The sequence below is a fragment of the Molossus molossus genome, unplaced genomic scaffold (genome assembly GCF_014108415.1).
Source record: "Molossus molossus isolate mMolMol1 unplaced genomic scaffold, mMolMol1.p scaffold_m16_p_22, whole genome shotgun sequence".
Classification (NCBI taxonomy): Eukaryota; Metazoa; Chordata; class Mammalia; order Chiroptera; family Molossidae; genus Molossus; species Molossus molossus.
In genome coordinates, this window is record NW_023425358.1 from 26183710 (window position 1) to 26198880 (window position 15171).

Consider the following 15171-nt stretch of genomic DNA (forward strand, 5'->3'; position numbering starts at 1 on the left):
CCTTTGCATATCTATATGTGCCAGCTGTCAATTTATCATCTCTCAAATCCAGAGTCACCCTTTAGTATTGTTCTGTGATCGTGAATGGGACTCCTTAAGCATTTCTCCTTGATGTGAGCATGATGTTAACCTTTGTCAGTAGAGGGCGCTAGAGTCACATTGCAGTAGCAGGAGGTTTTTCTTCCTGGCTCCCTTTGCTATGTTTTGCCTTTCTTGCTTTTCAGTTGCACAGTGGTAGGTGGGTGGGACATGCACTGACTGTGCCCAGAGCAGAGTTCATCAGTGACCTCACAACCCTGGCTGGACATTGGTGACTCTCTTGTCGCAGTCCTCCCAACACACACATCACATACTCCAGACGTCTTAGTACAGCTGTGACCACGCTTGCTTTGTTCAAGTTCCAGCCTCAGGTTGCCCGAGTCCTGGAGAGCTGTTTCCCAGGGCCTTCCAACTCCAGTGGCACGGTGCCGCTCTCCTGTCCACACTGACCTGACTCCCTTGGCTGGCCTGTGCCCGGGAGAGTTGTTCTGTCTGGGGACTGCAGACCAGCTCTGGCCCTAGTAACCCAGTGAGATCCTCCGCCACCCACACCTTCTCCACAGAGGTCTGAAGCCCAGCCTTGGAATGAGGAACCTTCAAGTTTGTCCTTCTTTTGAATACCCTTCTGTAACAAGAAATTATCTTTCTGACCAGACTCCTCATCGCTTGTCAAGGAATTACATAGCGAGCTTAGGCAACTAACATTTACTGAGGACATGACAGTCAGGCAGCAGGTTCTAGGGCCAGCCTATCTAGGTTCATATCCTGGTTCTGCCTTTTGGCAGGTCTTAGACATGTTTTATAACCTCTCTGTCCTCAGTTCTTCATCTTTAGAATGGGCACGATAATAGACTTATGTCAAAGGATCAGAATGAGGATTAAGTGTCAAGGGCTTACACCTAACACAGTAAACGCTCTGTTCCCATCAGCTGCTGTGGTTACTATTGTTATTGCTTTTATCATTGTCCCTAACCAGAGGTAAACTTTTTTTTTTTTTATCCTCACCCAAGGACACCCTTCCATTTTTTGTTCAGATAGAGTGGGAGGGAGAAAGAGAGACAAACACACCCGCACGACCCAACCAGGGCCGGGGACAAACTGCAACTAAGGTTCACGCCCTTAGTGGGAACCGAACCCGGGTCTCTCTGGCCCTCAGGCTGATACTCTAACCGCTGAGCCAAACCGGCCAGGGCACCAGAGGTAAACTCTAATGAGGACAGCATCACGTAACCTTGGCGCTCTGCCACCCCCAAGGCTTGGCCCCTTGTCATTTCCACAGTAGACGTGCAATAGAAATGACAGCACAGACGAGGCACGTTCTGTCTCCCACAGAAAGAAGAAGTGAGGAGGAGGCACATTCGTCTGCACATGGAGAGTGCGCTGACCGCCCGGGACAAGGTCGGGGTGCAGGATTTTGTGCTGTTGGACGCCTACACCAGCGAATCTGCTTTTCTGGACAATCTTCGCAAGCGTTTCAGGGAGAACCTCATCTATGTAACGTACCCCATTTCTCAGCTGTTTCCCTCCAGCGGTGGTTCCCTCCCTGCCTTCACAGCTATGATGATGGGGAGCAATATCACTCTATTGGGTCAGCCAGTCAAGGGAGACATGGAGAGATGACAGAAATGCAAACATTGCTTGGCTCTGATTGGCCCATCTTGGGTCATGTGCCTATCTCTGAACCAATCCCAACAGCTAGGAGTGAGAAATATTCTGATTGGACAGACTATTTACCCAAGCCCACCCTGAAGATGAGGGATGAGGCCAGTGCCCCCGTGACCCTGTGATGTGGACTGGGAGCTGGTGGAGAGGGTTCCTCAAAGGAGTGTGTTGGAAGAAGGGAAACTAGATATCAGGGAGGCAAAAATAAGAGATGTCCACCACACCTGCTGACTCTTCAAGGGTCGAGAACAACTCGGGTTGGTCTTGTGGCTTCTGGTGGTGGCCAGTGAGGTTCTCCATTTAGCACCCCACCCTAATTAGATGGGTTCATTCAGGTCAATTCTTTTAGGGTAAACCCTACAGTGTCTCTGTATATGGGCTGGGGTGTTGTTAAGTTTAACTTTGTAGAGGTTTCATTAGCTTTTGCTAGGAGTAACTTAGATGATCAGAAGCAGTTTTAAAATACTAAAAAGTAAAAACAAATTTGTCCTGTAGCTATTTTGCTTGTCGTCGTGCCTGTGACTCATTCTATATGTTGAGACCAAGGTTACCAGAAGAAATACGCCAAGTGATTCTCAGAGTATATATTTTTAATCATGGCAACAGATTTTATATATAAACTGCTGTCATGGATAAACAAGGGGGATGATAGGATCATCGTGAGTAAATGCTTTCAAATTGAACAGATACTTCTCAGAAATTACGTTGTACTCCAGAAGCTTTCTACTGGGTGAAGCCACGCAGAATTTGTCAAAATAATCTCTGTTTTGCTTTTCTGTTTGACTTTGTACTAGAGTTTAGAATCAATCGTTAGAATGATTTTAGCATAATTTAACGTTGGCTCGAGGCCTCCAGTATTTGAGACCCTGAAATGAAAAGCAACAACAAACCCAGAATCTGAAAGTATCGGATGTATTTTCAAAGGAGCCCAAATAGTTATTTCTTTCTACATGAGCTTAGAGCTCTGTTTCTTCATAACTGTACACCAAGCAGTTTGACCTTAGTGGTTATATTGCAAATATAAGTACCTCCAAAACTTGAATATTAATAGAATCCAGTGTTGAAATCTTGGGACATAAATGCCAGGAGTGGGAGCATTTGCCCAATTTTAAATGGCTGCTCTGTGCACTCACCTGGCTTTCACCCGATGGCCAGGGAGACGTCGGTGAAACTCAAATCAGAGCGTAGTGTTTCCCTCTTAAAGTCACTCATTTTACCCAACAGTTGAAGGCAGGTGTTCCCTTTCAGGAGGGACGGTGGCGTCTCCGCCATCCATCACCTTTGGAATAAACCCCCAATTCCTCATACCCTGTGTGATCTGAATTCACTCCCTCTCCCACGTCATCTTACCATTTTTCACTGTTGCCTCCATCACTGGCCCCCATTGCAGCCGGCCCGCCACACTTGTCCCCTCAGCCTGCAGCGCCCTCCTGATGGCTTTTTGCATGACTTTGCTCCTCGCCCTTCAAGTCTCCGCTCAGACATCACCTCCTTAGAGAGCCTTCCCTAAGCCCACCAGCGAAGGTGGCCTTCCTTAGTCATTCACTCTCATTGCCCTGTTGACACCTTTCTTATCACGATTCTTAAAGGGAAGAGTCTTGATCCCTTGGTTGTTTATTTACCCCTGCCTGCCAAGTAAATTCCCTGACAGCAGCGACCCCACCTGTCATTTATCATGTCCCATCCCCAGCACTGAATGGACACACGGGGATCATAGCATACGACGATCTTTTACTGTGGCCATTGGCACCCCGGAATTCCTCACTAGTGCTTTGGTCCGTTCCTCTAGACATATATTGGCACCCTCCTTGTGTCTGTGAATCCGTACCAGGAGCTCGGAATCTACACCCTGAGCCAGATGGAACTTTATCAAGGGGTCAATTTCTTTGAACTGCCACCACATGTGTAAGTAGCATGCACCAGGCCAGCACTAGGAGTATTTCTGTTTCTTTCCTTCCTCTTTTTTTTTCCCCTCCCTCTCTCCCTTCTTCTGCCTACCCATCCACCCACCCACGTGCCCATTCATTCATCTGTCCTTCTATTCACCCACTTATTCTTCCATTTATCCAACCACCCATCTGCCCACCTACCCATCCACTCGACCAACCATCCAACCACCCATCCATCCATCTATCCACATCTATCCACATCCGTGGTGAATCTTCACTAGGTTATTTATCTCACTTAAACTGCTGCTCCCTTGTCAAGTCTTTCAACACAGCAGATCATTGTCGAATCTCGGCTTAAATACGATGAGAGGTGGAATTTTTTCAAACTGCTGAGAAGTCTAAGAATGGCTAGCGAGGTGTCTTCTCTGAGAAGTGGGCTGCTCCCGTTCCATCTACTGGTGCCCGGGCATCATGGCAGCTCAGGAGTCTCCATGGGCAGAAACTTGCTAGGGCTGCGGATCCCCAAGACAAGCAATCTCACGTATGGTTTGGGCTTTCTGGATTTCCCAGTGTCCTTCCTGCTTGATTTCTGGGCTAATACTTATGTTCTCCCTCCATTTTTTCATGGTGGCCCAAGGCATGTATAGGCCTTTCTGTATCACGACCACCAATGATTTCTGAACTAGCCAGCTTTCAAACTCAGCCACATGTGAAGATTATAGATTTGAGAGACCTTCATGCATTAGTTTCTGATCTTGGAGATAAATCCCTTATGATAGTTTTAGCTATTTTCCTAAAGCTATCACAGAGGTTTTAAAATCTTTCTGGTTCCCTATCTCTACACTCTTAATACCCTAGGTTTTGAGAGAAAAGGTGAGATCTTATTATATCTATTGAATTATTTAATCAGACAAGACGTTATGTCCACCCACAATTAATAGAATACCTCTTGGGGATGTAATTTAGTAGCTGGCTTTTTTATATATAAGAAATGTTGATAGGCTAAAAAAATAAATTTGTTAAATTAATTATTTCTATCACTGCTCAAATTCTTCACTTTTATCTTCTGTACTATTTGAGCTTTGCTATCTAGTACAGTTTACGTGTGACCCGTGAATGGGGTCATGGTGGGGTTTGATCTCTGTCTGAGCTCAGTGTCCTTGTGCCGTGGTCGAGATGTGGCTTCCTGGAGGCAGGGTACTCTGTCCTTGTGCTCTTGTGAGTGTCGGGGCCAAGGGCAGCAGCACTGTAGCCACTTCCCACTCCTTCCATTGCTGTCCCACACCTCCAGCTATGCCATAGCGGACAACGCCTACCGCATGATGTGCTCGGAGCTGACCAACCACCTCATCCTCATTTCTGGGGAGAGCGGGGCAGGGAAGACGGAGGCCTCCAAGAAGATTCTCCAGTATTTCGCAATGACCTGCCCGATGACCGAGTCACTAGAAATAGCCCGTGACAGACTGCTGCTTTCCAATCCAGTGCTGGAGGTGAGCAACCTGTGAGGGCCCGCAGGGGGGACTTCCAGGAAAGTCACTAAGTGAGAAGACTCCTCTCAGGTCAACCAAATGGGAAGGGCACTGTCTGGGAGCTAAGGTGAGGAGTCTCCAGGGTAGTACTGTGGCGAAGGGCATGACCTTGAAGTCCAGCAAGCATGATGATAATCCCAGGGTGGCCACGCGCCAGCAAGCTTCAGCAAGTCGTTGCGCATCCTGGGTCTGTTTTTCCATCTGTGCAATGGGTCTACTCATAGTACCTACCTCTTAGAAGGTTTGGGGGATTAAATGAGATGAATGCATAAAAAGCACACAGCAAAATCAAGCACTAAAACAATGCCCGATTGTTTATTAACATTTTTAAAAATTAATTAAAATCATTTGGAGGATTATTTCTACTCTTGCAGCTCACTGACTTGCTGGATAATTTTTAACAACTTACCTTCTCCTGTGTTTGCCCTTTGTGTAAAAGATGTTTGAGGTTGAAGGAGTTTTCCCAGAGGACCTTTGGGCTGAACAGTTTATCTGTGAGATAAGGAGAAGGAATCTGGTTATGGGGGCCATCAACTGAGTCTTCTAGAACAGCAAGGGCTGAGAGTCCTACATACCTCTCCTTGGGCCATTTCTAATCTATTCCTGGATTGTATCCCAGGGAGAAGATATTTCCCCTCTTTTTCTTTTTTATTTTTTTTATCCTCACCCGAGGACATTTTTGCATTCATCTTCAGATAGAGTAGGAGGGAGAGAAGGGGGAAGAGAGAGAGAGAAACATCGACGTGAGAGAGACACATCGACTGGTTGCCACCCACACGACCCCAACCAGGGCCGGGGACAAACTGTAACAGGTACGTGCCCTTAGTGGGAACCGAACCCGGGACTCTCTGGTCCGCAGGCTGACGCTCCAACCGCTGAGCCCAAATGGCCAGAGCCTCACCTCTTTCTCTTTAGGTCCAACCCTAGTAGTTGGCATCAGATCCCCTGTAGTTAGTGATTCCTTCTCAGTGGGCAAAGTATAGCTTCCAACCCTGGTCCCACTTCCCTCCTGTTTTCATAATATGCATGTCATTTGGGGCCAGGAATTGGTGAGCATAGTGAGCTTAAAGGACAGTGAATGACAGTTTGGCTCAGCCCCTCCCTCTCCCCCACTTTGTATCCCAAGGCTTTTGGAAATGCCAAGACCCTCCGGAATGACAACTCCAGCAGATTTGGAAAATACATGGACATACAGTTTGACTTTAAGGTACACTCAAGCTCCTAATACTGGTTTACGGGGACCCCTTCACTTAGCAGCAACAGAAACCCACCCCAAGGCACCTGGAGGGAGAAAGGGCATTTATTGGCTCAAACAGCTGAGAATTCCAGGATTAGTACTTGTTTTAGGAAATGCAGATCAAGACCACAATGAGATCCCTCACTTTCTACCTTTTAGATGGGTAGAAATGAAGAAGTCTGATAATACCAGGTGTTGGCAAAGGTGTGGCTCATTAGGGACTCTCACACATAGCTGATTTGGGGGGCGGGATGCCTTGGTGCAACCCATGTGGAAAACAATATTCAGATGAGGCACACGTAGGTTTAACACAAGAATAAACTGTTTCTCGTACAACTGTTAACCTACTTTTGCCCCACCCTGTACTATCCTGTGAAGTTGGAATCACGTAGTCTAAGGTGGAGACGCTCCATTCCTGGAGCTACTCCCACAGATGTGCAAGCACGTCCACACAGCACTGTGGCTAAAGGACTGGAAACAGCCAGCACATCTGGAGAGGGGGTGTCAGTCTGTAGAAGGGCCCGTTCGGTGCTGGGGTGTTCACGCAATGAGGCTTGCGTGGCAGTGGAGCAAATGAGTGACAGCTACACGGGACGTGGACAGGTCCTGAGGACATGTATCAGTGCGATGCCGTTTCTTCCGAAGCTTGAAGCAGGCACAAGTAAATCGTGCTGTGCAGGCATGCATGACGATGTGGGTGGACGGACTTTTTGGATGGGGCCCGACTGTGACTGTCTTAGGCTTTGTGGTCCCTGCAGCCTGCGGAGCAACCACTCAGCTCGACGGTTGCAGCACGGCGCTTAGCAGACCTCCAGGTAATGGATCCGTGTGGCTGTGTGGTGCCCAGAATGTCAAGGGGGCTAATGCAGGTGGGAAGGGTAGACCGAGTTCTCAAGGACATGTAATTCCGAGTGACCGGTGACACTTAGGCTGGAGAACGCACCCCCGTGAGCACTGAGTGCAGCAATGAGGTCTGACTGTCTCAGGCTTTTCCAGAGGCTGGTGCGGGGACCTCGTGGTGTGTGCGTAGACTTGGAACGGATCTAACAGCCATGTCAGTTTTTAAACTTCCTGTTGAAGTTTAATACGTCCTGGAAAGGATACCAAAAAAAAAAATCATTCACACAACTCACTGAATTTTTACCTACGTCTGCCTGTGTAACCGCCACTCAGATCATGATATAAAAATGTCTGGTGCCCTTCTGACTTCTGGATCACAGATTAATTTTGCTGGCTCTTGGACTTCACATAAATGGAATTATACGGAATGTTTTATTTTCGTCTGGCTTCTTTCCATCCACAGTCTCTCTGTGAAATTCATTCATGTTGCCCTGGCCAGTTTGGTTCAGTGGTTAGCGCATCAGCCCGTGGACCAGAGAGTCCGGTTTGGTTCCTGCTAAGGGCACGTACCTTGGTTGAGGTTTGTCCCGGCCCTGGTTGGGGTCGTGTGGGTGGCAACCACTCGATGTGTTTCCCCCTCCCCCACTCTATCTGAAGATACATGCAAAAATGTCCTTGGGTGAGGATTAAAAAAAAAATTCATTCATGTTGCTATAAGTAGCAGTTGTTCATTTTTTGATTGTATGACTGTGTCACCGTTTAGCTGTTCTCCTGTTGACGGACATTTGGTTTTTTTTCCTATTTGGGGCCATTGCAGACTGCTCTGAACATCCGTGTACATGTCTTTCCGTAGATGCAAGCACTCATTTATGTTGGGCATGTACCCGGAAGTGGCATTGCTGGGTTTTTACCAGCAATGTAATGATAATTTTTTATTATTGTTGACGGTATTACAGATGTCTTTCATTTTCTCCCTTTTTGTCCCCCTCCGCCCATCCCCCGCACAATGTTATGCTAAGTAATGACAGTCCAGTGGCTGTACACCCTTGCCAACATTTGGTATGTCGGTCCTTTCCATTGTAGGCATTCTGGTGGGCATAGTGCTTTCTCACTGAGATTTAAGTGTCAATCTTCCTGATTATTAATGAAGTTTTGATAGTTGTTAAAGTCTTGTGCCCGTTTTTAATTGGGCTGGGTTTTCTTTATTTCCCTTATTGATTTGCAAGCGTTCTAGGTATGTTCTGGAATACAAACCCTTTATGGGACGTATTCCTCAAAATCAAAGTGAAGACAGTGTGATGTTGGCACCAGGATGTGGAAACAGGCCAGAGGCCAGAATAGAATCCAGAAAGACCCCCACGTCTCGGTCACCTGACTGACGACAAGAGCACCACAGTGATTCAGTAGGGACAGGATTGTCTTTTAAACAAATGGTGCCGATCAACTGGAAATCCAGATGGGTAGAAAAACCTCTGTCCCCTGCCTCACTTCATATACAAAAGTGAAATGGTAATCAATCACAGTGCCAAATATGAACGGTGAAACAGTCACAGTTCCAGGCAGAAACATAGAAAATATCTTTATGACCTTGGGGCAGGCAAACATCTTTATAGGCAGAGCCCCGAACACACTAATCATAGGAGACTGACGGATCCGACTCCATTCAGCCTCAGCATTCAGTTCCTCAGGAAACACCCATAAGCGCGTGGCTTGATTATTGTCGTTGCCGCATTTTTTTGTCCTGTTTTGAAGGGCATTCCCATAGGTGGGCATATCATCAGTTACTTGATAGAAAAGTCTCGAGTTGTCTATCAAAACCAGGGGGAGCGGAATTTCCACATCTTCTACCAGCTGCTGATGGGTGGCGAAGAGGAGCTCCTCGCCTTCCTGGGATTGGAGCGGGACCCCCGGCTGTACCGGTACCTCTCACAGGTCGGAAGAGCCAGCCCCTGGCTTCGGGGGCCCTTGGAGCGGGGACCAGGGGCGTTGGTGGGGCCCTCTGTGGGACGTCAGAAGAGCTTTCTCCTGCTCTTCTAGAGGTATCCTACTGACTGGTTTCCTGTCACTTATCAACGCCTCTCCTCCTCTTATAAAGTCACCAATGTCTAGATGAGGGGTTCTCAGCCCCGGCTGAAGTGAGAATCACCCGAGGGGCATTTTAACACACACAGACACCTGCGTTCTACCCTCCAGAGATTTACATTAAATTGGTCTCGGGTGGGACCTGGGCATCAGGGTTGTTGTAAACACGGCCCTGTGGTTGTGAATGTCATCAAATGAATCCCCTGATGATTTTAATGCTGGGGGGGGGGGGGGACTGCTGGCCCAGGAGTGAGGGAAACTTGCTGCCAACCTGTGTCCGCACCTTACTACTCTCCATTGTTCTTCTGGACCTAGTTTGGAAAAGACTTCTTGCCTTCCGTTCTGAGAGCTGTTAGCTGCAAAATGGACACATGCCTTAAAGAAATAGTTCAGGCCGCCCCTGTACGCAGTCCTGAGATCTAGTGCTATAAAACTGACCTTCAGCCCGGTCAGGTGGCTCAGTTGGTTGAGCATTGTCCTGTGCACTGGAAGGTTGCCGGTTCCTGGTCAGGGCACATCCCTGGATTTTGGGTTCTATCTCCAATTGGTGTGGAAGGCAACTGATTAGTGTTTCTCTCCTTCTCTCCTCCTCTCTCTAAGCATGTCCTCCGGTGAGGATAAAAAATAAAATAAAATAAAATAAAATTGACTTTCAAAATTTAACTTCTCAGCACTTTTTTTTTTTTTTTTTTATCCTCACCCGAGGACATTTTTTTCTATTTTTTGTTCAGATAGAGTGTGGGAGGGAGAGAGAGAGAGAGAAACATTGACGTGAAAGGGACACGTCAAGTGGTTGCCACCCACACGACCCTACCAGGGCCGGGGACAAACTGCAACCGAGGTACGTGCCCTTAGCGGGAACCGAACCTGGGTCTCTCTGTACCGCAGGCCGACACTCTAACTGCTGAGCCAAACCGGCCAGGGCTCAGCACTTTTTTTTTTTGGTTAATCCTCACCTCAGGTTACCTTTTCCATTGATTTTTTTTATTTTTTTAAAGAGACAGTGGAAGAGCGAGGTTCAGGGGGGAGAGAGACATCAATGAGAGAGAAACACATTGATTGGTTGCCTCCCACATGCACCCCAACCGGGACTGGGATTGAACCTGCAACCCAGGCATGCACCCTGAACCAGGACTCAGTTCTCGGGCCGATGCTCTAACCACTGAGCAAACTGGCCAGGGCCGCAGCACTGAGTTTTTTCAGCCAGCACTAGGTTTCTAGAGTGCCCCGAATGCATAGCACCTGTCAGTATTTGAGGTCACTGGCACCTTTTTGCCCCAAGATTTTTGTATTTTTGTCTTCTTACGGGGTCTGGCTTTGAGCAGAGGTCACTTGGCAGAGTGGATATAGGGACATCATTTGAGAAAGTAAACAAGGTCTTATTAAATGAATCTTGTAAAATGAGCAGCACTTCCATGGTACATCATGGAAAAGAAGACAGTGGATAATTATCTTGAAAGATAAACCTAAATAATGAAGGTAAAAGAATCTTACGATCTTCTCAATAAGCTGTGCACTAATTCTTAAAAAAAAGACTAAATAAAAAAAACAATTTTTTTCAAGGACCTAACTTTTCCAACAAAGCTGTGTGGTAGCACCTTATTTAGCTTTTCATAGCATGATCAGAGAGGATCAATTTGTAAAAATATTTAAGGATTTCATTCATTTTCCCCCAGGACTTCTCTCAACATTTGATAACCCCATTATTCTCTTTTGGAACGTGGTACCATGTCTTTATTCTTGTAAGTTTTTTCCGACCAGGTTAATCTGGCCGGATCCTCATGCCACCGCGGTTTGGAAGGGGTTCAAGCATTTGTCGTCTTTCGATGGATTTCACGATCTCTAACTTTGGCAAACTCTGTGGTTTTACTTTGCAGTGTATTTGCACTGCTTCCAAACCGCTAGGTGTACCAGAAGGACTGGCTCCACAGGCCCCGCCCTTGGCGGGGAGGGGTGCAGAGGCTGCTGGTTGTAAGGGAAGGGGTATTTGGGAGGCTGTGGATTTAACACTGGCCAGTTCACTGGTGAACATTTTCATGGTTTCCCTGTGCAACCAGGAAATCTTTTAAGATGGCAATTCTCCAGATAACCAGGACACTAAGAATGCCCTGTACCCCCAAACCAAAATAATAATTTAAAAAAACCCATCTAGTATGTTTTCTCTTTAAATTTGACGTTGGCCGATCTGTTAATTAAAAGACAGCTTATTTCTCGAGTTAGCGGATGACGTCTTGTCACACTTCCGCTGGTGATCAGTTTCACACGATCTGTGTTTCTCAATGTCAGACTCTTTGTTCCCCAAGAGAGGGTCCCCTTCCATCAGGTTTTGCTGGTGGCTGCTAAGATTGTTTCCTGATTTGAGCTGTCATTTCCCTCTGCTTCAGCAGATATTTATTATGTGACTTCAATTCTTTTGTGTTCTTAGCAAAAACGGCAAAATAAACCCTTTTATATATATATATCACTACTATGTAACTTTGAAAGTTTTCCCTGGACAGATTTTTAAATAAACTCTCAAATACATTTAAATAAAGCAGCAGTTGACAAATCATCCTGTTTAGATGAGAGCAAAACCGATGTTCTCACAATTCAGAACATCATATAGAACTGGCTCGTGCATGCTTGTGGGGAAAACCATTTTGATTTAGGAACAGGTATTTGCACGCCTCGCTGTCCTTATACAGATGCCATTAAGCAGCCCAATTCTGGGTCAACAGGGTCACGGTGCCAACGAGTCGTCCATTAATGACAAGAACGATTGGAAAACCGTTTCTAATGCCTTTTCTGTCATCGATTTTACTGAAGATGACCTGGAGGTATGGACCCTGAGGGCAGAACTGCCAGTGAGGTTTGGAATGGAGGGGACAACCCTGGTTTCTTAAAAAAAAAAAAAAAAAAAAAAAAAAAAGATTTCTTTTCTTTATTGATTTTAGAGAGAGGAAGGGAGAGGGAGAGAGACAAAAACATTGATGCACGAGAACATCGATCGGCCGCCTCCCGCATGCCCTCCACTGGGGATCGGGTCCACAACCTGGGCATGTGCCCTGACTGGGAATCGAACTGGCGACCTCTTGGTGCATGGGTCGACGCCCAACCACTGAGCCACACCAGCCGGGCCAACCCTGGTTTCTTGGTGATTGCCTGGGCGGGGGTTGCCAGATTCAGCCAGCAGAAATGCATATGACTAGTTATATTTTAATTTCGAATAAACAATGACTCACTTTTTAGTATACCCAACATTGCATGGGGCTGACCTACACTGAAATGTCAGTCATTGCTTATTTGAAATTCACACGTCAGCGGGGAGCTCTGCCCAGTGTTGTGTGCCGGGGGAGGGGGGGTGATGCTTCTTCTTCCTTCATGTCCAGCCTCAAACATCTGGATCTCATAGAATCTTCTAGATAATTAATTCTTATAGAATGATTTATTTACTCTTCTGTTTTGAAACAAACTGAAACAAATTATAGGATTTGTAAACATTGTTCTTTACATTTTGGGGTTTGTTGTTGTTGAACTATTGATATTTCTAAGACCAGAATATGATTCCAATATATATATATATATATCAAGGACCATGGCGTTGGAACATTAAGTGGTTTAAGGGAGGGGTTGTAAAAATAAGAGTGTCCTGTGCAGATGATGGAGTGAGACATCTTTCCCACACTCTACTGAGGCTCTGCCCTGACCCCCAACCCTTGTATCTAAGTGAATAAGAGGCCCATGTCTGGACGGGAAGAAACTCGGATCTGTGAGCTCAGGGCTGGAAGTAGGGGGTGGTTTTCCTTCGGGTATCTCCTCTGATGGCTTTGATCAAGTAGGTGGCTGCTGTCTTCTCTCCCTGTCCTCTGCCTGTCCTTCTCACCACTTCCCATATTCCTAGAACCTCTTTGGAATTATTGCCAGCATCCTACACCTGGGGAACATCTGTTTTAGAGCCAACCACCAAGGCTGTGCCACCATACCAGTCATCAAGGAGATCAAATGGATCGCCAAGGTGATGTTGACTTTCAGACTTGGGGAACCCGGGAGGAGGGGGCAGCGAGGCAGCTGGATGCCCACGTCCCAGGGGGCAGACACCATGTTCTTCTAGCTGGTGCTGGTTAGGAGGTGTATAGAGTGTAGGGTGGCTGAGAGTGTTGGCAAAAGCCAGTTGGTTGCAAGATCTAATGTGATCTGTTTTGCACTAAAGCAAAACGATCAGTCAGGGCGAGTAACCCTGAGCCCGGAAACTCTGTGAACTCTGTAAGCTAATGAGGAAAATCAGGTCACTGAATGGCATTTTGTTCTTTCATGTATTCAGCTCCTGGGAGTCCAACCAGCGGTCCTTCTGGAAGCTCTCACCCATAGGAAGATTGAAGCCAAAACGGAGGAGGTACAAATGGCTCTGGGTGGATGTGCATCTGTTCTCTCTTCCGCTGCCACCAGCAGGGTGGTGGCCCCAGGGGAGGCAAACCCCGAAACACTGCCCACCAGGTCCTGCCAGTGTCTCCTGCCGCAACTCCCTCCTCCCCCATCACGCCGTCCCTACTCTCCATGCCTCACCGTCACCGTGCCTGCCCTCCACAGGGTCTTTGCACATGCTGTTCCCTCTGCTGGAACACCCTTCCCTGTGTTTCTTCTGGTTGACTCCTCGTCCTTCAGCTCCCAGGGCCACTTCCTCAAGGAGCCGTCCCGGCTCATCACACAGCATCGTGCGTCTCTCCTGAGAGCACCTCACTCTCAGCTTGAGAACACGACTCGTCTTTGTGTGACTTACTGACTGTCCCACACCGTCCCAAATGTGAGCCCAGCCCACAAAGGCTGGAGCTGTTTGTCCAGCTCATGGCTGCGTCTCATTAGCTCAGCACCGGACCCAGCACTCGAGAAATAGCTGCTCTGTGCACCTGTGTGGGGTGGGTAGCATCTCCCCGATGGTCGTCATTAAAAGCGGATTTGAAAACTCCAGGGGCCTTTTTTAACCTCTGTCATCATGCACTTGTTCTTTTCAGGTGATGTGCCCGCTGACGCTAGAACTCTCTGTCTACGCCAGAGATGCAATGGCCAAGGCTGTTTATGGACGAACGTTCACGTGGCTAGTCAACAAAATCAATTCCTCCTTAGTGAACAAGGTCGGGCCCCACATTTCGGATGACTTGCTCTCACGAACACGGCGATGTCTTGTAATTTACATTGTTACTCAAAACGATCTGTGAGAATTGACCGTAAGCTCCTGGTGGGTAGGCGCAGGAGCTCCTCACGTCTACGTTCCCAGTGTCTAGCACACAGCAGGCTCACGAAACATGCCTGCGGAATGATTCTTCCAGCGTGTCCCCAAGTGGGGGACACTGAGCATTTGAAGCATGCCAGCTGGCTTTAAGTGCACACAGAAACTTTGCACATCAACAGTAGTGTATTTCATGTGCATCAGAAAAAAGGCAATGAGTCCTTTACACTCCTCCCAGGATCACATTCCCTTTTTAAGCGGAATGTCAATAAAAAGGGAGTCTACCCAAAGCTAGAAATTCAAGAAATGGTATGAAAGCTCGAGGTACGTGGATGTGGTAAGACTCGTGGAGGTTCGGATGCCAAGGACAGATTTGGGAGACGTCAACTTAGTACAGGCGTACCTCGGAGATCTTGTGGGTGATCCCAGATCACCTTGATAAAGCATCGCAATGAAGCCAGCTGTCATTTCTGCTGGAGGAGCGTCTTGCCTTCAGTTGGTAAAAACACATCTGTGAAGTATAACACAGCTAAGCACTATAACTTGAAGCATACCCCTTCATACAGAATGTGAGACCGTGTTCGTTTTTCAAACTAGCCATATGCTCTCTATCCATCCTTGCCCAACAGCACCTGGCCCTCTATTTAAAATCATATTCATAACACCTATCTTCTCTCCTGAATAAATGTC

The 15171-nt window shown here is 47.2% G+C and overlaps 1 protein-coding gene across 2 annotated transcripts in view; it reads left to right on the plus strand.

Annotated features, from left to right (window-relative positions):
- Nucleotides 1-1377: 1377 nt before the first annotated feature.
- Nucleotides 1378-15171, plus strand: part of MYO1H (myosin IH) — a 40219-nt gene continuing 26425 nt past the window's right edge. Inside the window, exons 1-9 of one of the 2 annotated variants that reach the window (XM_036276923.1) lie at nt 1378-1533; nt 3491-3606; nt 4882-5080; nt 6246-6326; nt 8949-9128; nt 11996-12094; nt 13159-13272; nt 13579-13650; nt 14267-14386. In XM_036276923.1, coding sequence (XP_036132816.1) covers nt 1408-1533; nt 3491-3606; nt 4882-5080; nt 6246-6326; nt 8949-9128; nt 11996-12094; nt 13159-13272; nt 13579-13650; nt 14267-14386 — 1107 coding nt within the window. In that variant the 5' untranslated portion in view covers nt 1378-1407. The remainder of the gene's footprint in view (nt 1534-3490; nt 3607-4881; nt 5081-6245; nt 6327-8948; nt 9129-11995; nt 12095-13158; nt 13273-13578; nt 13651-14266; nt 14387-15171) is intronic. The other variant, XM_036276922.1, reaches the window with a different exon arrangement.